This window comes from Rhinatrema bivittatum, chromosome 16 (genome assembly GCF_901001135.1).
Source record: "Rhinatrema bivittatum chromosome 16, aRhiBiv1.1, whole genome shotgun sequence".
Lineage (NCBI taxonomy): Eukaryota > Metazoa > Chordata > Amphibia > Gymnophiona > Rhinatrematidae > Rhinatrema > Rhinatrema bivittatum.
In genome coordinates this window covers 70,420,992-70,445,906 of record NC_042630.1, presented here as the reverse complement: position 1 = coordinate 70,445,906, position 24,915 = coordinate 70,420,992, and the positions used below count along the sequence as shown (strand labels likewise).

Genomic DNA, 24,915 nt, shown 5'->3' with positions numbered 1-24,915 from the left:
CCCTACCAATGCAGCCGGTGCATGAGGGGCTGTCACCAATGCTGGCCACCAATGCCCTCCACTGGAGCGATCATGATTCCTGGGTTCTCTGAGGAGGATGGAGCCTCTGGGACCGGGTACCCTCGTCCACGGTTCCCTGAGCCCTTCCAACTTACCACAGCTGATGTGCCCCTCGATGCCAGGGGATCTATCGGTGCCCCTGCGCCCCTCGGAGCCCAGGCGTCCTCGCCCAAGTGAGGAAGAGGGTCCTTGTGATCCTTGGGGTGATGACTCCACAGATTTGTCCTCAGAGTACTCCTGGTGACCCTCTCTCAGAGCCATCACCCCCAAAGGAGCGGTGCCGGTCACCGCCTGAGAACCTGTTGTTTGTGGGTTTTGTTAAGGCTGTGGCTGAGGCCATACCCTTTCAGCTCCTTAGGGAAGAGGATGCGCGCCACAAGATGCTGGAGATGCTCAAGTTCATTGATGCTCCTAAAGAGATCGTGGCAGTTCCGATCCACGACATCTTTAAGGAACTTCTCTGCATGTGGGAGCACCCCATTTCCATCTCCCCAGTAAACAGAAAGGCCGATGCCACCTACCTGGTGCAACAGGCCCTGGGATTCGAAAGGAGGCAGCTCCCCCACCAGTCGGTGGTAGTGGAGTCCACTCTGAAAAAAGGCCCAGCGCTCCCACACCCATGACTCCACTCCTCCAGGACGTGAGCATAGGGAACTTGACGACATAGGGAGAAAGATCTTCCAAGGTGCCATGCTGGTCGCCCACATTGCGGCTTACCAACTTTACATGACTCAATATAACCTCAATCTCTGGAAGCGAGTCCAAGATTTTGCAGAATGCCTTCCCTAGTAGCAGCAGGAAGCGCTTGCCACCATTACCTCACTGGGTCTGGAAGCAGGGAAACATGAGGTGTTCTCCGCCTATGAGGTTTTTGAAACTGCAGCCCGCTTAGCGCCAGACGGATGGCTTGGCTCAGGTCCTCTGACCTCCGGATTGGAACTGCCCCGATCTCTTTAGGATAGGCTTGCCTGTCAGGGACAGGGTCCGGGATGCGATGGCACAGCTGAAGGACCATCATGACACCCTTCAGCAGCTATCCACTAGTCCCTCAGAAGGGCCATCCTCAGCCAGGAAATCCTCCAGGCAAGGCTCTTATAAGCCCTTCTACTAGTAGCAGAAATATTACCCTCCGGCCGCTCAGACTGCAAACCCCGGACCAGTTCTAGGGGTTGTCCCTGCCAACAGCGGGCCCCCAGACCCCAACCAGCACCCCAGCAAACCTCAGCCATGAGCCTTTCACTGGCGGCAAGGTAACTTGTGCCGTGTCCGCCTAGCCAGGTTGGACATGGCACAAGTGAAAGCTTTCTTGCCTAAGGATGAGCGGTTGCCCTTTCCTCACTGGCCACCCTCATCCACAACAGTGAAAGGGTGTAGGCCTGTCTCCTACTCTGCCTGCTGGGCCACATGGCAGCCTCTATCCATGTGACACCCCTAGTCCGCCTCCGCATGAGGACCCCCTCACTGGGCCTTGTTGTCTCAGTGGCAGCAGGCATCCCAGGATCTGGAGGCTCTGATCACGGTCACAGACCCTCTCAAGCTAGCCTTGACTTAGTGGAAGCCTTCCTCAATCTGGAACGTGGACTTCCCTTCCAACCTGTGCCACCCCAGGTCACTCTCACTTATGCTCCTCCTCAGGGGTGGGGAGCCCACATAGACAGCCTGCACACTCAGGGCCTCTGGACTGCCGCGGAAGCACGTTGCCAGATAAATTTTCTGGAGCTTCGGGCGATATGGTACGCCTTGTAGGTGTTTCGGGATCAGTTGTCGTCCAAAGAAGTTCTGATCAGGATGGACAACCAGTTCACGATGTGGTATATCAACAAACAGTGTGGCACAAGCTTGTTCCTCCTCTGCCAGGAGGCAGTGCGATTTTGAACTGGGCCCTCTGCCAAGGGATGTATCTGCGGGCAACCTATCTGCCAGGTCACCTCAACACAGTGGCAGACCGCCTCAGCCAGTCCTTCTAGCCATATGAGCGGTCCCTCAACCCTGCGGTGGTGGCTGAATTATTCCGCCGCTGGGGTGTGCCGGATGTGGACCTGTTTGCCTCCCCTCTCAATCACAAGGTGAACAGATTCTGCTCCCTCATAGCAGGGAACAGCCATCCGGCACGCGATGCCTTCTCCCTTCACTGGGGGCAGGGCCTCCTATATGCATGCCCACCTCTCCTGCTCCTCTCAAAGATTCTGTCGAAGCTTCAGGGGGTCCATGATTCTTGTGGCACTCTCCTGGCCTCAGCAGGTTTAGTTTCCACTCCTCCAGGACCTGTCCGTGCGTGCGCCCATCCTGTTTGGGATGGTGCCCGACCTCATCACAGGACCAGGGCACCCTGCGCCACCCAAACATCTGGGTGCTAGCTCTCACGGCTTGGATGTTGAGCGCATGATCCTCCAGCCATTACAACTTTCGGACTGTGTTTCTCGGGTCCTAATCAAATCTTGGAAACCTTCGACCAGGAAGTCTTACAGTTCAAAATGGAAACGCTTTTCCATCTGGTGCGGAGGGCATAGGTTGGAGTATCTGTGGCACCTGTCTGAGTCTGGGTTATAGACCAGTTCCATCAGAGTACACCTCAGCCTGTCAGTGCGTACCACCAAGGTGTCGCTGGCACACCTGTTTTGGTCCAGCCCCTAGTTGGCCATTTCATGCGAGCTCTTCGCCAATTGAAGCCCCCTCTTCGGCCTCTGGCAGAGTCCTGGAACCTCATCGTGGTCTTGATGAGACTGATGCGGCCTCTCTTTGAGCCCCTGTGGTCTGAGGTTCCTCACCTGGAATGTCATATTCCTGATGGCGATCGCTTCCGTTCGCAAGGTCAGCGACTTTAGGCCCTGGTTAGGTATGCACCATACACGAAGTTCTTCCACGACCATGTGGTCCTGCGTACACATCACCCAAGGTGGTGACTGATTTCCACATCAATCAGTTAATCATTCTACCCGCCTTCTTTCTGAGGCCACATTCCCACCCAGCGTAACATGCTCTCCATACCTGGACTGTAAATGGGCACTGGCTTTTTACCTAGACCACAGAGTGAGCCACAGACAGTCCACCCAGCTCTTTGTGTCTTTTGAATCCAACAGGCTGGGGCAGTGGTGGGTAAGCAAATCCTATCGAACTGGCTGGCGGATTGTATTGCCTTTTGCTATGCACAGGGAGGCCTCCAGCTGGCTGGCAGAGTGAAGGCTCACTCTGTGTGGGCCATGGCAGCGTCGATGGCCCATATGGGTACGTTTCCCATCGTGGAAATTTGCCGGGCTGCGACCTGGTGTTCCCTCCACACGCTCACAGCTTATTACTGCCTTGACAGGGATAACCATCAGGACAGTGCCTTCGGTCAGGCTGTCCTGCATAACCTGTTCCAGACTTGAACCCAGCTCTCTTTATTCATGCTCCTTGTAGGACCAGACCGCTTCCTGTTTCTTCCTACAGCGCCGCAGTTATGTTGTGTCCGTTGGCACCTTGTTCGGCCACTCTTGGTCTCTCTGCTTGAAAGGTGCGATCTGGAGCTCTGTACTCACCCACACATGAAGACTACCATCCTGCTTGTCCTAGGAGAAAGTGCAGTTGCTTACCTGTAACAGGTGTTCTCCTAGGACAGCAGGATCTTAGTCCTCAGAAATCCTGCCTGTCTCCCCACGATGTTGGGTTCAGCTTAGGTTTGTTATTTTATTTTTCGCTCGTCAGCATTGCTATGTTACGAGACTGAAGGGGGGACCTCACGTGGACATGTGGATTGTAGTTGGTTGGGCATGCTCAGTCTGCTGGCCAAAGTTTCTAGAAACTTTGACAATAGTTTTCTGTGCCAGGCTCCATCGGATGATGTTACCCACATGTGTTCTATTCCTTGTTGATTGTAACTTTGACTTATTCCTTTCTATTGTTATCTATTGTTTACCAGAATTGTTACCCCAGTTTTCCTTTGTTAAATGTAAACCGATCCGATATGGTTATTTACTATGAAGGTCGGTATAAAAAACTGTTAAATAAATAAATAAATAAAATCCTGCTGTCCTAGCAGAACACCTGTTACAGGTAAGCAACTGCGCTAATACCAGATGGGTTCCAAAGCTTCTTTTTGGGGTTTTTAAAATTTGTTTTTCTGCAGAGTTTTCTGATTGGGACCATAGCAGTGCATGTAAATATGATAGCATGTTGTTTTCTGTGATATTTTAATCACAGAAAACAGTGCTTTGGATATACCTTTTGATGTAAAGTGTATTATAAATGCATATTTTTTAACTGTGTGGGGAGGGTGGGCTGGAGGCACAAGGCTGTATGGTTTGCCTGGGTCGCCTCATGCCCTTGCACCAATCCTGGCCACATGTGAGGGTCCCACATCCCCTGGAGCTCTCTTCAGCACTACAGCTGCACGTGAAGGTTTCTGCCTGTAGTGTACTACAAGCACATGTGAGGGACAGAGTCTCACTCCCTGCAGTGTCCTTGCTCCCTACCTGCAGCACTTCCCAGTACTGTAGCGTGCCTCAGGACTACAGCTGCATGTGAAGGTTTCTGCCTGTAGTGTACTACAAGCACGTGTGAGGGACCGGGTCTCACTCCCTACTTGCAGCACTTCTCAAGACTACATCTGCCCTAGCCCTGCTGTTCTTGGATTTTCACGTCCCGCCCCCATCTCTCGTTGATGCTGCAGCCTTGGAGCGCAGCCAGGTGTGGGTTGGGTGGGACTTGCCATTCATCTCACACCTGGCTCTCTGCCCTGGGCTGAGTCAAGGAAGGGAGGGTGACTGGCTGTGCTGGAAACAATATCTCAGTGAGGGAAGCTCGGGGAATGCCTGAATGGAAGGGCCCTGCCAGCCGGAGATGAGGAACTGGAACAGGAAGCCTGTGGCACACCGCAGCGGAACAATGCCCTAACGTAGGAGATTTTCTGTGTCCCTATCTACACTTTAGTCTAATCTCCATGCTGGCTATCATTCTCTCGCTTCTCTGCTAATGTCCATCTGTGCATGCTCGCTGTCTGTTTCTCTCTTTCTGTGTCTCTTCGCATCCCTCTTCAGTCTCTGGTTCCTTCTTCCCCGTGCCTGTGTGGCAGAGTGGGATTCAAGAAACTTTCCCCAGCCTGAGACAATTTGTCCATGTGTTGCCAAAGCGATACACAAAGTAGTGAAAGGAAAGAATTACAAAGTAAAGAAGAAGAAGGATGATTCTCTCCTGCCCTCACGCCCTCCTTTTTCCTTCCTCCCTGTCAAGCTCTGAGACTCTTTCTTGCCTTTCCGTGGTGTCTTCCCAGGCGCCAGCAAAGCATTGTCTTTCAGCCCGAGGATGATTCTTGCTGACGTGTGTCGCTTTGTCTGCACCCCTCAGAAATAAGAACAGAGCCTGGGAACCTCGGCACTGCAGAGAGCAAAGAAGCTCCTGTCCCCACCCAGAGAGAGAGGAGGCGAAGGAGCCTCCATGACTTCATCTTTCTCTTTGAGCTGGCTGTGGCTCCATGGAGGGGGTTGTACCAGTAACTCCACAACACATCACTCGCTGCAGCAGCTGTACACTAGATATCTAATCCTGGGCTTTGCAATCTGAGTGCAGCTTATAAATAATACATATGGTGACACCTCACTCATTGCACAGAGGCCGAGACACAGCAGCACCTCTGCATAATCAAAGGGGGGGGGGGGGGCAATAGCTGGAGCCAGAGGACTTAAAACAGCATGTTTTAGCAGGCTGGCTTAAGCACTGCTTCAGCTGCATCCAAACTGGTTTAAAAATATCTTAAATGGAGCTGACTAGATTTGTTTTTTTCAAGTAGTGCATTCAGAATTGGTACAGAAAACTGCACTAGCTGGCTGAAGTCCTTCCCTGGCTGCGGGAAGACCTCTGGGGCTGTGCACTTGTTATGCACCTAAGTCTAGGTGGTTGGTAAAACTGGACAGTTAAATTTAGCCATTCTGCATGATGAAATTTTTTTCTTTGCTTGATCTAGTGGCTATCTTATAATAACATAAGAAGGTACCTTACTGGGTAAGCTGCACATTTTACTTTCAGAAATTAGCGCCTACCCAAAGGTAGGCATTAATTTCTCTCAGCACCGGGAAAGTGTACAGAAAAGCAGTAAAAACTGCTTTTCTGTACACCCTCCGACTTAATATCATGGCGACATTAAGTCGGAGTTCCCAAAAGTTTAAAATAAAAAAAAATAAATAAAAAATTGAAAATCGGCCCGCAGCTCGCAGGTTGAAAACCGGACGCTCGGTTTTGCCGGCGTCCGGTTTCCGAACCCGTGGCTGTCAGCAGGTTTGAGAACCGACGCCGGCAAAATTGAGCGTCGGCTGTCAGACCCGGTGACAGCTGCCGCTCCTGTCCAAAAAGAGGCGCTAGGGACGCGCTAGTGTCCCTAGCATCTCTTTTAACCGTGGGCCCTAATTTGAATAAATTTTTTTTCTGAATCGCACGCACAGGAGAGTGGCCTGTGTGCGCGCCCACTCTCCTGCAATTTTTACTGTATCGGTCTGACAGTCCCAGGATCTGCAATATGCAATAAGCTGCACAAAGTTACACCTGCATTATGGGACACACTCAAACAGTAACAACCCTATCTATGAAAAGGCAATACTACAAATATTTAACCAGGCCCTAAACACCTCCTATTAGGAAAACAGAACAAACCAATCTGCTATAGATCCCCCACACAGAAATAATTGTAAAGCTATATTAATAAATTTTACAAAATAGCTGATGAACAGAATAAGGTCAAACAATTAAAACTCATAAAAATTATTAAAAATTGTCCAAATATCAATAAAATATTTCAAAATAGCAGACACATCACATAATACTCAATAATTAAAATGGCAGTCAATCAAGAAAAATAAACTTAAAATGCCACCTTTACTTACCCTCTCCAGCAACTCTCCTACTCCTTTCCCTTGAGCGGCTGCTGAAGCTCTATCCTCACAGTCCTCTCCTTTAGGGCCCACAATAAGTAAGTCACTCATACACACGCGCGCGCACACACACACACACACACACACATCCCCACCCCAATTAAACCCTACGTCCAGTCTCTGTCTTTCACAAACACCCCAGTCACCTCCCTGCCCACTCTATCTCTCACACACACCCCAGTCAACTCCCTGCCCAGTCTCTATCTCTCAAACACACCCCAGTCAACTCCCTGCCCAGTCTCTGTCTCTCTCACACACACACACACACACCCCCCCTGTCAACTCCCTTCCCAGTATCTATCTCTCATACACACCCCAGTCACCTCCCTGCCTAGTCTCTGACTCTCACACATACCCCAGTCACCTCCTTGTCCAGTCTCTGTCTCTCACACGCACCCCAGTCACCTCCCTGCCCAGTCTCTGTCTCTCACACACACCCCAGTCACCTCCCTGCCCAGTCTCTGTCTCTCACACACACCCCAGTCAACTCCCTGCCCAGTCTCTATCTCTCATACACACCCCAGTCACCTCCCTGCCCAGTCTCTCTCTTCTCTCACACACACTTTGCTTAGAGCCCCAATGCTGTGTTCCCCTTTAATTTCACAGTGGCAGATTTCCCAGGGCTGCCGCTGCCTTCTCAGCCGCACCGAAGCAGCAAACATTTATTTTAGAAAAATATGCCATGGCAGTCAGGCCTTTCTTCTGGCTGTCAGGATATCCCTAGGCTCCCACGGCCTCCCATCTGCCTGCTTTTACGGCCGCTGGGAGCTCCAGTTGCCCCATCTGTAAGCAGCATGGCTGAGTGCCACTTTTACTTTAATCGCGGCTTTGCCATGCTCACTGTTGCATTGGGGGGAATCCCCGGAGCAACTGGCCTCTTCGTGCTTGCGACTCACTGCTGGTTTGGGGAATCCCTACTCTATCATGGTTCTCTGCCGCTTTGGAAGCGGTGAATCCTGGCGCGGCTGGCCTCTTTTCTTTGTGGTTCACCGCTGTGTTTAATTTCAGCACTTCCAGCCCATGGCGGCCTTGCTTCGACAGGGTCGGGCTTCTTCGCCGCCACGGGCCTAGACACTGCCACTCCTCCCAGCTCCCCTCAAATCACCCCACCCCGGGCTATGAGATGCCCCCTTCTTCCTGCCCCCGTGGGCCAATCGTAAGCCTCCTCCCTTCTTCCAGTTGGCTCGCGGGGGCAGGAAGAAGGGAGGAGGCTTCCAATTGGCCCGCGGGGGTAGGAAGAAGGGAGGAGGCTTCTCATTGGCCTGCGGGGGCAGGAAAAAGGTAAAGGGAAGTATAACTGGGTCTGTGGGACACCGGGAGCCGCGACACACCAGCTGGTGCTTGGCGACACATCTGTTGAGAATCGCTGGCCTAAAGTTCCATATTCAAAAGCCATTTAGACGGATAATGTAACAGTTATCCATCTAAATGGCCTACCCGGATATATTTAGCCAAATAAAAAAGGTGTGTTTTATGGGCTTTCTGGGGAAGGGCTGAGATATCCAGCTAACCTAGCTGAATATCGGGTACGTCTGGCTATGTTAGCCAGATAACTTCAGAGCAGGTCTAAAGTTATGAGACCTTGAAAAGATATGTAGCTAAGTAGTGCCCCATCTCCTCCCTCCCTCCCTTCCCAAAGCATAAGTCAATTCATACATTTTATCCTAACCCCCGCACCCCAAACCTTTTTAAATTGGAGAGATGGGAGAATCAAGATGGCTCCGTGAGGGCTGGATGTGGAGGCTGGAGCTCCCGAACAGCTCATCTTTGTAAATTATTTCTTCAATGCCACATACTAAGAGGAAAGGCCGGGTAATGGAGGGAGCCTCGGCCCCTCTTAGACCCACCTTGGTGCAGACAAGTATTGCGGGCTTCTGCTCAGCAGTGGATTCCATGACTCCGGAAGGCCCCACTGTAGAGCAAACTCTGTCGCTCTTGGGAGAAACTTCTTTAAGCCCCGGCGACTCCACCACCATTACACGCTGTAGCTGAGAGACTGAGTGTGCTCCCTGGATGGACGGCGTCTTCAGACGTAGCAGCTATCGAGGCGGGTCATACAGCTAATTCAGCGTTGCCTGTTACCAGCGGTAGAATTTGGACCTCTATCCCGTGGATGGAAGGAATATCTCCTGATTTAATGGTCTATAGAGCAAACCACCTTAGTTGGGAGAGAGATTATGGAAGCTGCCCAGAGCTGTGATGGGAATCCTCAATTAACCTCACTGGTAACTTTTACTTCAAAGTCTTTTCTGGTTGAACCCAATGTTGTATCCTTGGACTCTCTTTGGAACAGTATTTCCCTGCTAGAAAGCTGCATTATATCTCTCACTACAGTCTTAAAGGACACTCAAGTTCAATTTAACACCTTAAATCCTGTTATTGCTTTACATTCATCCAAAATAGAAGAATTGGATTCTAAAATTTCTCAAATACAATCTGTTCAGAGTGGCTTAATGCAGGGGGAACTTGCCATAACTAAGAGTGGAAAACATGGAGAATTTATCAAGATATTTAAACTTGAGGGTGTTAAATTTTCCAAAATGTAAATTGATCTCTCCAAGGGAACAATTTAGAAACTACCTACATGAGATGCATTACCACCTATACCTAAGGTTTATTTCCTCACAGAAACTAAGCGAGAAGGTGAAATTCCTACTTCTGTTACTTCTGTTTGACCTGCGCCCCCATCTTTAAATCTTTCTGAGTTTTTGGAAACATCTGCAGAGGCTGAGATAGAAAAAAGGGGAACTTTATTGATTAATTTTGTTTTGTCTTCTGATCGAGATAATATTCTCAGAATCTTTCTTCGAAATAGAAATTCCCAATATCTGGGCCAAAAAGTTTGGATATATCCGGATTTTTCTAGAGCAACAGAGCAGCATCGGAAAAAGTTTCTTGCTCTATGTCCTTGTGCTCAGATAGCTCTAAGATTTCCTTGTAAATGTGTAATGAAAATTAATAATACTAGATACATATTTTTTGAACCTTCTCAGTTAGGGTTTTTTTTGGATTCCTACCGGCCTTCTGGTGAAACTAGCCAAGTCTTAGCTACTGATTACATTAATCTGCAATCCCCCCTCTTTCCTTTTCTTTTATATGGAATATTGTATATTGCTCTGTTTGCTATGATTCTCCCCTTTATTTCATTGTAATTCAGGAAGTGGAGTTTCTGTTGCCTTTTTTTTTCTCTGTAACTATGACAATATTTCTAAATCTCCATATTATTCCTGTGTTTTCTGTGACATGCTATTGCTGTCTGTAAAATTTGAAATTTAATTAAAAAAAAAAAATAAAAAATTGGAGAGATTTGCCCCATTTTGGAAGCCGGGCCCCCATCCCGATATTTCCATTAAAAAGACCTCAGCATGCCTCTTCCCTTCCACTTCCCACTAGGAAAAATCATTGCTCCCGCACCCCATCCCCACCAATACCTTTTTCTTCATCGCTGGGAGCGAGGGACCGACTTTAGCTGGATAACTTCTCCATTAACCGACCTACTGAATATGGACCTCATAGATTCACTCCAACTCTGCCCCAACATAACCTGGTGCTGTAGACCAACTCCAGAGAGCAGTGCTGAGAGGAGAGTAACAGGATCATATTGGATGTTACGGAGGGTGCCTGACCTTGGGCTGCACTCAGACTCAAAGGAGCAGTGCTGAGGGGCACTAAGAGAGTAACAGGAGAGCATTGGCTGTTAAGGTGTTTATCTGACCTAATGCTCCTTGGATTCCTCTAGCATAGGCAGAGGATGAGGTGGACATGCCCACTACTGTAGCCTTAGTAATTTGAGTAATGCTCCCTGTTTATGTGATTAAATGGCTTGGGTGTGTCTCAACAGTATTTTGTTTCAATGCCACTGCTCCTGTGTGTCAGCATGTGATTATTATGCCAATGTTTGTTTCTAAAATAAGAAAATAAGTCAACAGTGTCTCAGGGAGTGAAAGGTTTAGTTTTATTAAGGCACATGCTGGACAATATGATGCCCAGGGTAAGGATTGCTTTCAGCCCTCTCCTTCCCTCTCAGGCTAGTGTGTTCACAGACTCGCCAATTGACTCAGAAGCGGTCGCCCTGCTTGTCCATCCCTTGCGATGGCCCTGATTTTTACCCTCTGCAGAGGGTAAGAGGACTCTTCTTATGGTAAGATTTTTTTTGTTTTCACAGATTAGTTTTGACATCGGAAGAGAAGGAATCCTTAAAAGGAAGCTGCAGGCCCTATGAGATGCGTAGTATTTGCTGAGTACATGTACAGCAGCACTTCCCAGAGCCCCTGGGAGCTTCTACATTTAGAATATTGCTACTGATGACCTCATGCTGAATGACAACTCATTGGTTCCTGCAGTATATAATGTCATAATGAGGGTAATTTCCAGTCAGCTGGTTGTGGGCCAGTGCCAGCAGGGAGTCTTTAGCCTGCATACATTGTAAGTGCAAAGGGGTAGAAAGCAGGCACACAGATTTCAAAGCAAAATCCTTGCACCAATCCCTTTCCTAGCATTGTTGGCAGCATGCACAGTTTAACCCATGGAGGGCTGGGACAATGTGCAAAGGGGCTTTCTCAGCCGATAAACAAGCATTTTATAAAGATAAAGAAAAGGAGAAAAATAGTTGAGCGATAAGGATGCACCAAGCTAGAAGTTTTTAGTAACCTACATAAGCATATTAATGTTAAAATCAAACTGCCTAATTTGTTCCTAACAATCAGGTTTAACTTACACACCTAGTTTATTATTTTAAATTGTTACCGTACTATGATGGCACACGAGTAATTTGTAATCTATACCACCCATATTTCTCTTTATCGTGCCCTTCTGTAAACCGTTGTGATGGTATTTAACTTAACGACGGTATAGAAAAATGTTTAAATAAATAAATAAATAAAATAAACAGCAGTTTACCTGGGGGCGAGGGGGGGGGGGAGGTAGGGGAAATCCCTTTGAAAATTGCTTCTGATATGTATCGGGATCCCTGCTCGGGAGCATGGGCCTCATCAGGAGGACATATTGCAATTGGCTGGAGTAGGTAGTGGGATGATACCATTCCTTGAGCATCCCCCAGGCTTTGGCATGAGGGGATCATGGGATAAGTGCGAAAGGGTGTAGGCTCAGGAGTAATAAGGAAATATTTCTTTCCAGAAAAGGCAGTGGAAGCATGAAACTGCCTCCCTGTGAAGGTAATGGATGAGGAGATTATCAGAATTAAAACATGGAACAAGCACAGAGTATCTAAGAGAGAGAGGAAGGGACTATAAAGCTGAGCATGCGACGAGGATGAGCAGAGTGAATGGCTCTGTGGTTGTTATCTGCCATCTTATTACATGTTCCTCTGTTTTAGATTCTGATCCAGAGATTTTTCAAGAGAGGAGTAAGAGCTTTGAGAAAGCATGCATGCAGCAAGGTGGTGGTGGGATGTGTGTTAGGGAGAGGCTGCAGACTAGAATTTGAGGCTTGTGTCCCTGGTCGGGAGGATAAGGAATTGGGAAGTAGGCTGAGGTGCAGAGTTCCTATTTTCTGTTTTACTTTTGGCTGGTATGAGTTTACATAGTAACATGGCGAATGATGACAGATAAAAACCAAAATGGTCTATCTAGTCTGCCCAGCAAGTTTATTAGGGTTAATAGTAACTGCCGCTCTTGTGCAGGTTACTCAGAAATGGAAAACTTTGTTACGTTTTGCTGCTCACAGGACGGTCCCACAAGCAGCTTCACTTACCACGATGCTGACTGCCGCCGTAGTGGCGAGGGACGCCTTGACCATGGCTTCCTTGTGGTGTGCACGCAACACTCAGGTTTAAAGGGCTCATGGTGAGAGAATCCCCGTGGCACCCACTGATAATGCCAGCAGGCCCTTTCCAGATAAGGATCCTTCGGACGCCTTACCAGTGCCTCAGCAACAGGTCCCTTGCCTAGCATTCCAGTCTTGCCTCATCCAGCCTGCTTTTCAGCTTTGCCCTATCTTTGTTTCCTTGTGTTGTCTGTTGTCTTACTCTTGACTTCAGAGTCTTGCCATGCCTTGTCTTATCTGACCTGTCCTGTCTGACCCTCTGTGTCCTGTCTGTCTTGGCCAGTCTTTTCGGTTCTGATCTCAGCCTTGGTCTTAGATCTACCTCTTGCTTGCCACCTGGACCTGACCTTAGCCTCGAACTTGGACCACGCCTTGTCTGCCACCAGCCTTGACTCTTGGACTGCCTCTGGTGTCTCTTCCTTGCCCCTTCAATCTCCTAAGTCCTGTGGCCGCCAGAACCCAAAGGCCCAACCTGCAGGTGGCTGATTTAGGTGAAGCCTTAGCCTGGCTCATGTCAAAGTGTGTTCTTCAGCTGTTGGAGCAGACCTCGTGGGCCTATTCGCAGGGCAGCATCAGCTGCACCATAGCACGAAGGGCTTTCGCTGTCCCTTACACTTTAGGTATAATAGAAAAAAAAAGCTACTCCATATCTTCATTTCAGTTCTCTAGCCAGCAGGGATCCTCTGTTTGTCTCATGTCCTTTTGGATTCCATTACTGTTCTTGTCTTCAATTATTATTCCAGAACAGGGTCTGGAAACCACATCTGACCTGTTGGAGAGAGAAGAGTGTTATGTGAAATAGGCCAGTTTTTGAATTAGATGCCAGAAACCTTCTTGGGAATTGGAAGAGATAGTGCCATTTAGAGATGTGTATCGTGTGATCGATCGTCTTAACGATCGATTTCGGCTGGGGGGGGAGGGAATCGAATCGTCGCGGTTTTGTTTCTTTAAATATCATGTAAATCAGGGAGGGCGGGAAAACCGGCACACTAAAACATCCCTAAAACCCACCCCGACCCTTTAAAATAAATCCCCCACCCTCCCGAACCCCCCCCCAAATGTCTTAAATTACCTGGGGTCCAGTGGGGGGGTCCCGTTGTGATCTTCCACTCTCGGGCCATGGGTGAGTTGATACAAATGCCACCGGCGCTACCTTTGCCCTGTCATATGACAGGGCAAAGGTAGCGCCGGCGCCATTTTGGTTCCTATCCCCCGACGTCACGAGCGTAGGAGATCGCTCCCGGACCCCCGCTGGACCCCCAGGGACTTTTGGCCAGCTTGGGGGGGCCTCCTGACCCCCACAAGACTTGCCAAAAGTCCAGCGGGGGTCCGGGAACGACCTCCTGCACTCGAATCGTGTTGCCGTAATGAAAAATGGCGCCGGCCATATGGCCGGCGCCATTTTGCCATACGGCAATATGGCCGGCGCCATTCCCCTTCCCCTCCCCCTTCCCCCGATTTACGATTTTTGACGATAAATCGGGGGAATTCCTATTAAATATCAACTCTAACGATTTTGACAATTTAAAATATATCGGACGATATTTTAAATCGTCAAAAAACGATTCACATCCCTAGTGCCATTCAGTACTTACCCATCCTTCAGGGACACCAAGGGATAGAGTAGAAGGCCATTTTTGGAATACAGGACCAAAGACTGGCCTAGAGCCCTTTCCTCACAGCAGTCATTGCAGCTGGAAGGGACTTTGCAGTGTTTAGGAACTGATCATAAGCTTCATTGTCCTGACTGGATTCATCTTCTAGGTGCCACGGTTTATATCAGCTTGGATAAAGTAGTGTGGCAGCCATGTTGCTTCACTTGAATGCATGGAAAGCTACATTTCTGTAATTTCCGATGCAAAAGGCTAATTGGAATAAATATGTTTAAAGCAGTTTCGTGAAAGTTTTATTACAAGATAGTAACCTCAATTGCTTTGGCAAGTTATGCCAATAAATCAGTCCAGAAACAGCAAAGAACATAAGAACATAAGAAATTGCCATGCTGGGTCAGACCAAGGGTCCATCAAGCCCAGCATCCTGTTTCCAACAGAGGCCAAACCAGGCCACAAGAACCTGGCAATTACCCAAACACCTAGAAGATCCCATGCTACTGATGCAATTAATAGCAGTGACTATTCCCTAAGTAAACTTGATTAATAGCAGTTAATGGACTTCTCTTCCAAGAACTTATCCAAACCTTTTTTGAACCCAGCTACACTAACTGCACTAACCACATCCTCTGGCAACAAATTCCAGAGATTTATTGTGCGTTGAGTGAAAAAGAATTTTCTCCGATTAGTCTTAAATGTGCTACTTGCTAACTTCATGGAATGCCCCCTAGTCCTTCTATTATTCGAAAGTGTAAATAACCGAGTCACATCTACTCGTTCAAGACCTCTCATGATCTTAAAGACCTCTATGATATCCCCCCTCAGCCGTCTCTTCTCCAAGCTGAACAGCCCTAACCTCTTCAGCCTTTCCTCATAGGGGAGCTGTTCCATCCCCTTTATCATTTTGGTTGCCCTTCTCTGTACCTTCTCCATTGCAACTATATCTTTTTTGAGATACGGCGACCAGAATTGTACACAGTATTCAAGGTGTGGTCTCACCATGGAGCGATATAGAGGGCATTATGACATTTTCCGTTTTATTAACCATTCCCTTCCTAATAATTCCTAACATTTTATTTGCTTTTTTGACTGCTGCAGCACACTGAGCTGACGATTTCAATGTATTATCTACTATGACGCCTAGATCTCTTTCTTGGGTGGTAGCTCCTAATATGGAACCTAACATCGTGTAACTACAGCTAGGGTTATTTTTCCCTATATGCATCACCTTGCACTTGTCCACATTAAATTTCATCTGCCATTTGGATGCCCAATCTTCCAGTCTTGCAAGGTCCTCCTGTAATGTATCACAGTCTGCTTGTGATTTAACTACTCTGAATAATTTTGTATCATCTGCAAATTTGATAACGTCACTCATTGTATTCCTTTCCAGATCATTGATATATATATTGAAAAGCACCGGTCCAAGTACAGATCCCTGAGGCACTCCACTGTTTACCCTTTTCCACTGAGAAAATTGACCATTTAGTCCTACTCTCTGTTTCCTGTCTTTTAACCTGGTCTCTGCTACCTTTAGAGAAGGAATATCAAGTAAGCAAGACTGTGATGACCTTAAGACATGAGCAGGATTGTAGATCGAGAGGATAGAGCTAATCCAGGGAGAATCAATATTCCCCAGTGATTTGTTTATTAGCATGCTGACTTTATATTTAATCCTCCAGACTACAGGAAGCAATGAAGTCTCCTGAGAATCAGAGTAATATGCTCTCTCATGTCTAAACCTGTCAAAATGTGAGCTGCTGCATTTTGGCTAATCTGGGGTGCTCGAAGATTAGAAACCCCAAGACACAGGGAATTCCAATAGAATAACCATGTTTGAAGTACTGCATGAAACTCTTGAAATGCTAGCAATGGTCTTAGTTGGCATAACATCCACAATTGAAAGAAATTTGCTTTTACAGCGGCATTAATGTGTGCCCGCATTGTCGGACACGAGTCTAAAATAACTCAGAGGCGTTTCACTTGTTTTCTAAGGTCTCATGGCCTTCAAAAATAAATTAACTGCATCTGCCTTGCTGGAATTTTTTTCAATGCATAACCTCTGTCTTCTTTACGTTTATGCTAGCTTATTAAAATAAAGCCATTTGATGGCTGAGAGGCATATTGACGCAAACTGAAAAGTTAACAAAGAGCAAAAATATATAAGGTGATCACTTTTCATTGAACTAAATACATTTCTTGACTACCTAGCACTCCCTTCCTCTTGTTAGAACAGAATGATCAAAAGATGACATTATCAGAGAATATAAACGAATCATAAAAGGTATTCTGCTGATAGTGGGAGGTGGGGAGGGTTAGGGGAGGTTTGATGGTTATATCAACTGGTCAGTATTGTAGCCTTGTGTTTACCATAAACTAATTTCTTTGTTGGAATGCAAATAACCATGTGAGGGTGATTCTTTAAGACTGGGGCCAAGTCCTGAACCCTGGGGCCTAGGATAAAGTCCCCACCACCAGTTTGGAATGAACCTGGGAGCTGCATTGGTTTTCAGGGGCGTGGGAGGGGGCTACATATGTGACATCATAGTCTTTATGTGCCAATCAGAATCAGTGAATGTGTGAGGTTACTTGTAATTTTCTTTCTAATAAGCTGCTCCTGGGGAGGCTTATGGGAGTTATGATCTGGGAACCAGATTCAAAAGATTAAAAAAACCAATTATAACTTATCAGTAAAATGTTCAAATGAGTGAATTTTTTTACAAATGTTATTTACTGCTTTGGTGGTACCCAGGATGCAGCCTCTGTTGTCTTGCCCACTCAGATTCCTGAGAAGTCTTTGTAGCTGATAACCAACATCCTGCTCCTTGTTTCTCTCTTTCCCTGGCAGGTAGGCACCGATAGTTCTGGCTGGCACCTGTCCTGGAAGGATGCAGGGCCCAGAAGGCCCAGAGGGCTCTGACAGCTCACTGCTCCCCAAGCAGCTAGATCCTGCCATCTTGGACATTGAGGATAGGGATGAACTGGACAACTTAAGATACGAGGATGATGAATGTAAAGAAACCTGGCTTTTATGAACTGATGTCACTAGCTGAACTAACATACACTTTTTTTATTCTATAGGATAGGCTGATCCAGTCCTGGTTGCAGGGACATTTGTGGTTCTGATTTCCATTAGAAAAATAAGAACTACAAGTCCCAGCATGCAATAAGGGGATAAAATAAGTACTGGGTCAGCCTGTAGCCCCCTTCCCCCACCCATTGTATTTACAGCATTACAGAAGTGCAGCTCATGTGCAGTGTGATGTCACCCTATAGTGGTGAGAGAGAAGAACTGTGCTTGAGTGGGAATAAAGATAGCATGGCCAGCAGGAAATAGCATGACTATTTCCAGACTAGAAGGTCACATGTTCCAGCCCTGGGGTGACCTCTTTTGTTTGCTGTGTTGTCCATAAACTATATGGGATTTATGAGGAATGACTTATCACAGAGTTGTCTCTCTTATTGGAAATTTCAAAGTTGTAAATATTAAAAATAACATCACCTTGAAAGGATAAATTACAATCTGTGGTATGGCCACAAAATGGTGCCGTTAGTAAGTAGCATGTTTTAAAACAAAGCAGGGAAAATTATTTTTCATTCATTGCACAATTAAGCTCTGATTTAATTGGCAGAGGATCTAATAAAGACATTTAGAGTAGTGGTTTAGACAAGTTCCTGGAGGAGATATCCATAAATTGTCGCTATCCATATAAACTTGGGGAAAGCCACTGCTTATCCCTGAGTGTTAGCAGCATGGGATCTAAGTACTATTTGGGATCCTGCCAGGTGCTTGTAATGTGGATTGGCCACTGGTGGAAACAGGATGCTGGGCTTGATAGATCTTTGTTCTGATCTAGTATAGCAACTTCTTATGTTCTTATGACATCAGATTTCTGACTAAATTGTATTTAAAGACACAGTAAAATAGCAAATGATGGTAGATAAAGACCAGAATGGCCCATCCAGTCCATCCAATGCTGTTTAGGGTGACATGTTATTTTCTGGTCAATTCTTATTCTTTAAATGATGTGACTATAGAATATGGTGACTCAATACCTCCAGACTTGGTGTTGCCCCATTGCAACTATGGACTTGTAGTTCTGTTTTCCTTAGATCAATGAATATGCAAGTTTTTATCTTGTGTATAGTCATTGTGGATAGCCTAAAACCCGACTGGGTGTGGGGACCTCAAATGTTTGGGAAACCTTGCCTTTGATGCAGTGATAAATAGGCAATTCTTCCAGCGACCAGAGCTGATCAGTAAGAAAAGGCTGAAGGCACTGTTTGATATCCACTGGAGAGAAGCATGTGGGAATTGGCAGAAGCTGTACAGTGGAACCCAGCAGCATGGAAAAGGGATTCCCATGTTGTGGCTGCAGGAAGAAATCTGTACAGTTGAACTGAGGTGAATGACAACCCTAAGGCATGATCTAGGAGAATGCATTCAACGCTAGTGGGAGGATGCAATAAGGTATACTAGAAAGCAGGCAAGCAGGGGTGATGGAGCGATGGAATGGGAAGAGCAGAGGATGGGGGTTAAGGTTGCCAACTAAATCCAGGTCAATTGAGCAGGCTGGTTCAGTTCTAGTTTTTGCCAGATTGCATGCATGTAGTTCTGCTTTTTGTAGGGGGAAAATCAGAACTATAAATCTATGCATGCACTAAAGCTAAATCTATGCATGCAGTCTGGCAAAAGCCAGCCTTTTTAGCTGATCTGTTGTGAGATGAGAACCATCCAGTTCTTCCACAGCAAGGGCCTACGTACAAGTCTGCAGCTGCCCTGTTATGCTACAGGCCCAGAACTGACATTTCCTGAATGCTCTGTCCTGCTTGCAGCATTGGACCCCTTTTTGCTAGAGAATTATAAATCCATACATGCAGTAGGGCAAAACCAAGACTTTATTCACCTATTTGTTGAAATGAGGTAGACGAAGTAGCCTATGAGAGAAAAAACATGGGTCCTAGACTAAGAAGGGAAAGATAAAGTGCCATTGAGCAGATTAGTGAGGAGAGGCTACAACCTGTAGACTGGCACAGACTAGCTAGAGGGAGGTGGCCCACTCAGGGTTTGTGGTAGACCAACCATGGCTGGATCCTACATGCATAGCTTGGCATGATTCACGAGCCATAGGAGGGGTCCTGCAACCTATCTGGGATTCATCCCAAGAGTTAGGGCTGCCAGCTCATCCAGATCAACTTAAAGAGGCTGGGTGCCTGGCACAGTCCTAGCTGTGCCCCACTGCATGCTGGGACTTGTGCAGCCTTTTCTTAGGGCAGTGATTATTTAAGGCTCTTGTAGCTAATTTGTGTCTATGGTGTGTGCAGATAGGAAAATAGGTTCTTACCTGCTAAATGTCATTCCTGGAGTACCAAGGATCAGTCCAAATGCATGGATTTTGTTGCCAGAGGATGTGGTTAGTGCAGTTAGTGTAGCTGGGTTCAAAAAAGGTTTGGATAAGTTCTTGGAGGAGAAAGCCATTAATGGCTATTAATCAAGTTTACTTAGGGAATAGCCACTGCTATTAATTGCATCAGTAGCATGGGATCTTCTTAGTGTTTGGGTAATTGCCAGGTTCTTGTGGCCTGGTTTGGCCTCTGTTGGAAACAGGATGTTGGGCTTGATGGACCCTTGGTCTGACCCAGCATGGCAATGTCTTATGTTCTTATGTTCTTACCAGCAGATTGAGACAGAGAAGAAAAGTTTTACTGATTCGTGGTAATTAAGCTAGTGTGCCACCTGCAGTATGTATTGTATCCAAGCACAAAAACTATAGAACCAGAACAATCTCCCACTTCCGACTGAGCAGGGGAACAAACAGTAAATTCCCAATTGGGGCCCAATAGTCTATAGAGGAAACCCGAAACCTAAGCAGACTTCTGCTTTATTTAAAACCAGAGTAGAGCAGTCTTTCTAAACAGGGTGATCTGTGGGACTCCAGGAACAAAAATTAGCAGATAAGAACCAATTTTCCTTCCCTGATTGTCCCCCAGATCAGTCCAGATGCATGGGATGTACCCAAGCTCTGTTATACTGGGTGTGAACCCGAAAGACTCGCTCTCAAAACTGGCTGAATCTGGGGCCCAAGCATCTAGCTTGTAATGCTTTGTTTCGGTGTGCAGTGAGGACCATGTTGCCACTTGACACTCCTGGGGCGACACTGACACTCCACCCAGGAAGCCACCTGGGCCCTGGTGGAATGAGTTTTCAGTCCCTTAGGAATCGAATGGTCTTTACAATAGGCAATAGCCTTTTTAGCCATCGAGCAGTGGTTTCTTTAGAAGCCTTGTGTCCCTTACTGAATCCACTGAGCAGTACAAACAAATGATCCTACCGCCGGAAACTGTTGGCACCCTTCAAATAGCTTAGAAGAATTCTACACACATTCAACAAGTGAAGCTTCCTAGCATGAGGAGAAGAAATCTCCAAGTCTCAAAAATCGGGCAACTCCACCATCTGACCTAAGAGAAACAAAGATACTACCTTTGGCAAAATTGAAGGAACTGTGTACAAAGACACCAGTTGCTCAGAAATCTGAAGGAAAGGGTCCTTACAGGATAATGCTTGAAGTTCCGAAATATGCCTAGCAGAACAAATTATCACCAGAAAAACTGCCTTCAGCATAACATCCTTCAAGGACGCCTTCCTCAAAGGTTCAAAAGGAGGCCTCAAAGTATCTTCAAAACCAAATTAAGATTCCACAGAGGAACAGTCGGTCACATCAGAGGATGCAAATGCTTAATACTTTTGAGAAATCTCACCACATCTAGATGTAAGGACAGGAATAACCCCTGAAGTTTACCACAGTAGCAGCTTAAGGCATCCACTTTTACTCATAAAGAATTAAATGCCAGCTCTTTCTGCAGCCCTTGCTGTAAAAAGGCAAGAATTTGAACTGATGCCCTAAAAGGGGAAATACCCTCTTCGAGACACCAAGCCTCAAACACCTTCCACACCTGGCCTGAAGAGGGTCTCCTGGCCTAAAGTAAGATTGCAATGTCCTTGTTGCGGTCTCCACCGCTTCCCCCTTACTAGCTGTAATCAGGGCTCACCTCCGAGGCCGGGAACGCCGCCTCCGCGGCTCTGCTGAGTATTCAGGGCGTCCGCCATTGCTGGGCCGTCTCGCTGCCGCCCCGCGCGCACGCGGGGACGCGCGTTATGGACGTACGCTCACCGGAAGCCTGACCCCGCCTGAGCTGGCCACACCACGCCCCAAGCCCGATATAACCGGCGTTCCTCAGTCCTCTCATTGCCTTGCAACGAGGGTCGCTACAGTGTGTAGTTCTTAGTTGCACTTCCGTTGTTCTGCTTCAGCTACCGACCTCTGCTCGTTCCTGACTCTGCTTCTGTCTGCCGCAGCTGCTGTGCTCCTGTCCTCCTGACAGCGTCCTTCGCAGGCCTGGGCTGGAACTGCTGCCAGACCGTCTTGGGCCTTGTTACCTTCTCGTTCCTGCCTGGCTCAGGCCTACTCGCTGCTGGCTTCCATTTTGCACCCTGCCAGTTCCATTCAAGACATTACTGACTCTGACCCTGCTCCCGCTTGCTCTGTGCTCCCTGGCCTATTGGCTCTTGCTGCTGGACTCTGTGCCTACTCCTTGCCCGGGCCTTCCTAGAGAGACTGACACTGTGCATAAGTCCCAAGGGACTGGGACCCTACGGGCTCCTCCTGGGGGGTTCCGGTTCCCGGGTGAAGAGCTTATCAGCACTCCCAAGTCCCAAGGTTCTGGGACCCTACGGGCTCCTCCTGGGGGGTTCCCAGTTCCCGGGTGAAGATCCCTACGTGTGTCTCCTAAGTCCCAAGGCTCCAGGACCCTACGGGCTCCTCCTGGGGGGTTCCTGGTTCCCGGGTGAAGATCTGTGCCTGTGGCTCCGCCTCCCGAGCTACTCTACCCAGGGTGGTTCGGCTCAAGGGTCCACTCTCGAACCGCAGCTCCCAGACTGCAACAGATTGCAAGGCCATGGACTCGGCAGAGTCTCCCAGCTTGCAGGCGATCCCTGGGATGGTGCAACGCCTGCAACAGCAGCAACTATGCATCGACACACTTGCTGCCACCGTGGAGCAACTAGCCTCCCGCCTAGAGGCTTCTACTCGCCCAAGGTCTTCTGTATCTGGCGCCGCATCCAATACCCAGTTGCCAGCTCCCAGCAGGTATGCGGGAGACAGTAAAACCTGCCGCGGGTTCCTGAACCAATACCAAATACGGTTCACCCTGTTACCCAACCAGTTTCCCACAGAGGCAAGTAAAGTGGTATATATTTTTTCTCTACTGGATGGCAAGGCCCTAGAATGGGCATCACCTTTGTGGGAACGCTCTGACCCTCTGTTACAGGATCTCCAGGAGTTCCTCCTCCAGTTCCGTCTGGCTTTTGATGACACCGTGCGGCGGTCTACAGCAGCCTCTGAGCTTCTGCATCTCCGACAGGGCACACGCCCTGTGGCTGAGTACATCATCCACTTCAGGACCTTGGCTATGGAGCTGGATTGGCAAGATGACTGTTTAAAAGGGATTTTTCTTGAAGGTCTGGCTGGCCGGATTAAAGATGAACTGGCGGGGTGAGAGATTCCTAAGGAGTTAAATGACCTAATGGATATTGCAGGCAAGGTTGACCGCCGGCTCCAACAGCGTGATAGAGAGATTCGGTCTAGTAGTAGGAGTCGGTCACGTGTCTCCTGCAGGCCTTCTCAGCAGAGGCATTCCCCTGCAGTTAACTCAACCTCCGAACCCATGCAGCTGGGCAGGTCACCACTTACTCCAGACGAGAGGAGCCGTCGGCGCTCGTTAGGCCTCTGCCTATACTGCGGTGGTAAAGGACATTACCTGTCGTCTTGCACCGAGCGTCCGGGAAACGGTCGTGCCTAGGTTATACCGAGGAGCTACACCTAGGCGCTACCGGATCCACTCCTCTCTGCACTCTGCCAGTAACCCTCAAGTACCCCGGTGGGGAGGTCCAGATTCGGGCCTTTATTGATTCAGGGCCGAGGGGAACTTCATTGTGGCAGAACTGGTGAACCAATTGGGTTTGCCCACCGAGCGTAAGAATCCCCCCTTACGCATTTCCTCGATACGAGGGACTTTGTTGCCTGGACATATCTCCTGCTCTACGAAGCCCGTTACCCTGCAGACGGGGCTATTTCACACTGAGGAGATTTCTCTACTCGTTCTGGAGAGAGCCGTGCATCCCTTAGTGTTGGGACTGCCCTGGCTTCGCCAACACTCACCCGTCATCAAATGGGATGACTTCCAGTTGGTTAGTTGGGGTCCTGCCTGCTTTGACCGGTGCCTGAAGCTTCCTCATCCTCCCAGCACTCTGCATCTCTGCTCCACGCCCCTTTTGCCCAAAGCTTATCAAGGATATCAGGACGTCTTTTCCAAAGAGTTGGCAGACATTCTTCCGGAACATAGGCCCTTCGACTGTCCCATTGATCTGGTTCCTGGCTCTACGCCACCTCGCGGCCGGGTGTATCCCCTCTCTCTCCCAGAGACCAAAGAGATGTCTCAATACATCTCTGAGAACTTAGCCAAAGGATTCATTCGTCCGTCCCGCTCCCCGGCAGGAGCGGGATTCTTTTTTGTGGGCAAGAAGGATGGGTCACTACGACCATGCATTGACTACCGTGGTCTCAACGCTATTACTAAGCGGAACCGCTACCCGCTGCCACTCATCCCTGAACTACTGGACCGTCTTCAGGGTGCCCGCATCTTTACCAAGTTGGACCTGAGAGGGGCTTATAACCTCGTACGCATCCGACCGGGAGACGAATGGAAGACGGCGTTCAACACACGTGATGGGCATTACGAATACCTCGTAATGCCCTTTGGGCTTTGTAACGCCCCCGCCGTCTTCCAGCACCTCATGAACGAGGTCCTCCGAGAGATGCTTCACTCCCATGTAATTGTCTATTTGGACGACGTCCTTATTTACTCTAAGGATTTGAACTCCCACCATCAACATGTCTGTCAGGTCCTTCAGGCTCTACGAGAGAATCACCTATATGCCAAGCTGGAGAAATGTGTGTTTGAGGCGGACTCTCTACCCTTCTTGGGATATATTATATCTGCTACCGGTTTTCGCATGGACCCGGAGAAGGTAGCCGCCATTACTAAATGGCCTCAACCCTCAGGTCTTAAAGCCCTCCAGCGCTTCCTGGGGTTTGCAAACTTTTACAGACATTTTATTCCCAGATACTCTCACCGTGTGGCTCCCCTTACCGCCTTGACCCGGAAAGGGGCTGACGTCAAGCATTGGCCTGAGACGGCCATCAATGCCTTCTCTGATCTCAAGGAAGCCTTCCTCTCAGAGGTCTGTCTCCGTCACCCAGATCCGGCGTGGCCATTCATCGTGGAGGTCGATGCGTCCAGCATCGCTGTAGGAGCTGTTCTCAGCCAGCACTCCGACTCTGGGCAACTCGTTCCGTGCTCTTATTACTCCCGGAAGTTCTCACCCGCAGGGATCAACTATTCCATAGGGGATAAGGAGCTGCTGGCAATCAAGCTCGCCCTCGAAGAATGGCGGCAGTGGCTTGAGGGCTCCTTACATACAACCACCGTTTACACGGATCATA

General features: G+C 48.2%; 1 protein-coding gene across 3 annotated transcripts in view; it reads left to right on the top strand.

The window, feature by feature from the left end:
* PLD2 (phospholipase D2) overlaps positions 1–24,915 on the top strand; it is a 444,278-nt gene that overhangs the window by 42,661 nt on the left and 376,702 nt on the right. For 2 of the 3 annotated variants that reach the window (XM_029581771.1, XM_029581768.1), the window contains exon 2: positions 17,202–17,365. In XM_029581771.1, coding sequence (XP_029437631.1) covers positions 17,242–17,365 — 124 coding nt within the window. In that variant the 5' untranslated portion in view covers positions 17,202–17,241. Of the gene's footprint in view, positions 1–4,800; positions 4,934–17,201; positions 17,366–24,915 lie in introns of those variants that run through there. The other variant, XM_029581769.1, reaches the window with a different exon arrangement.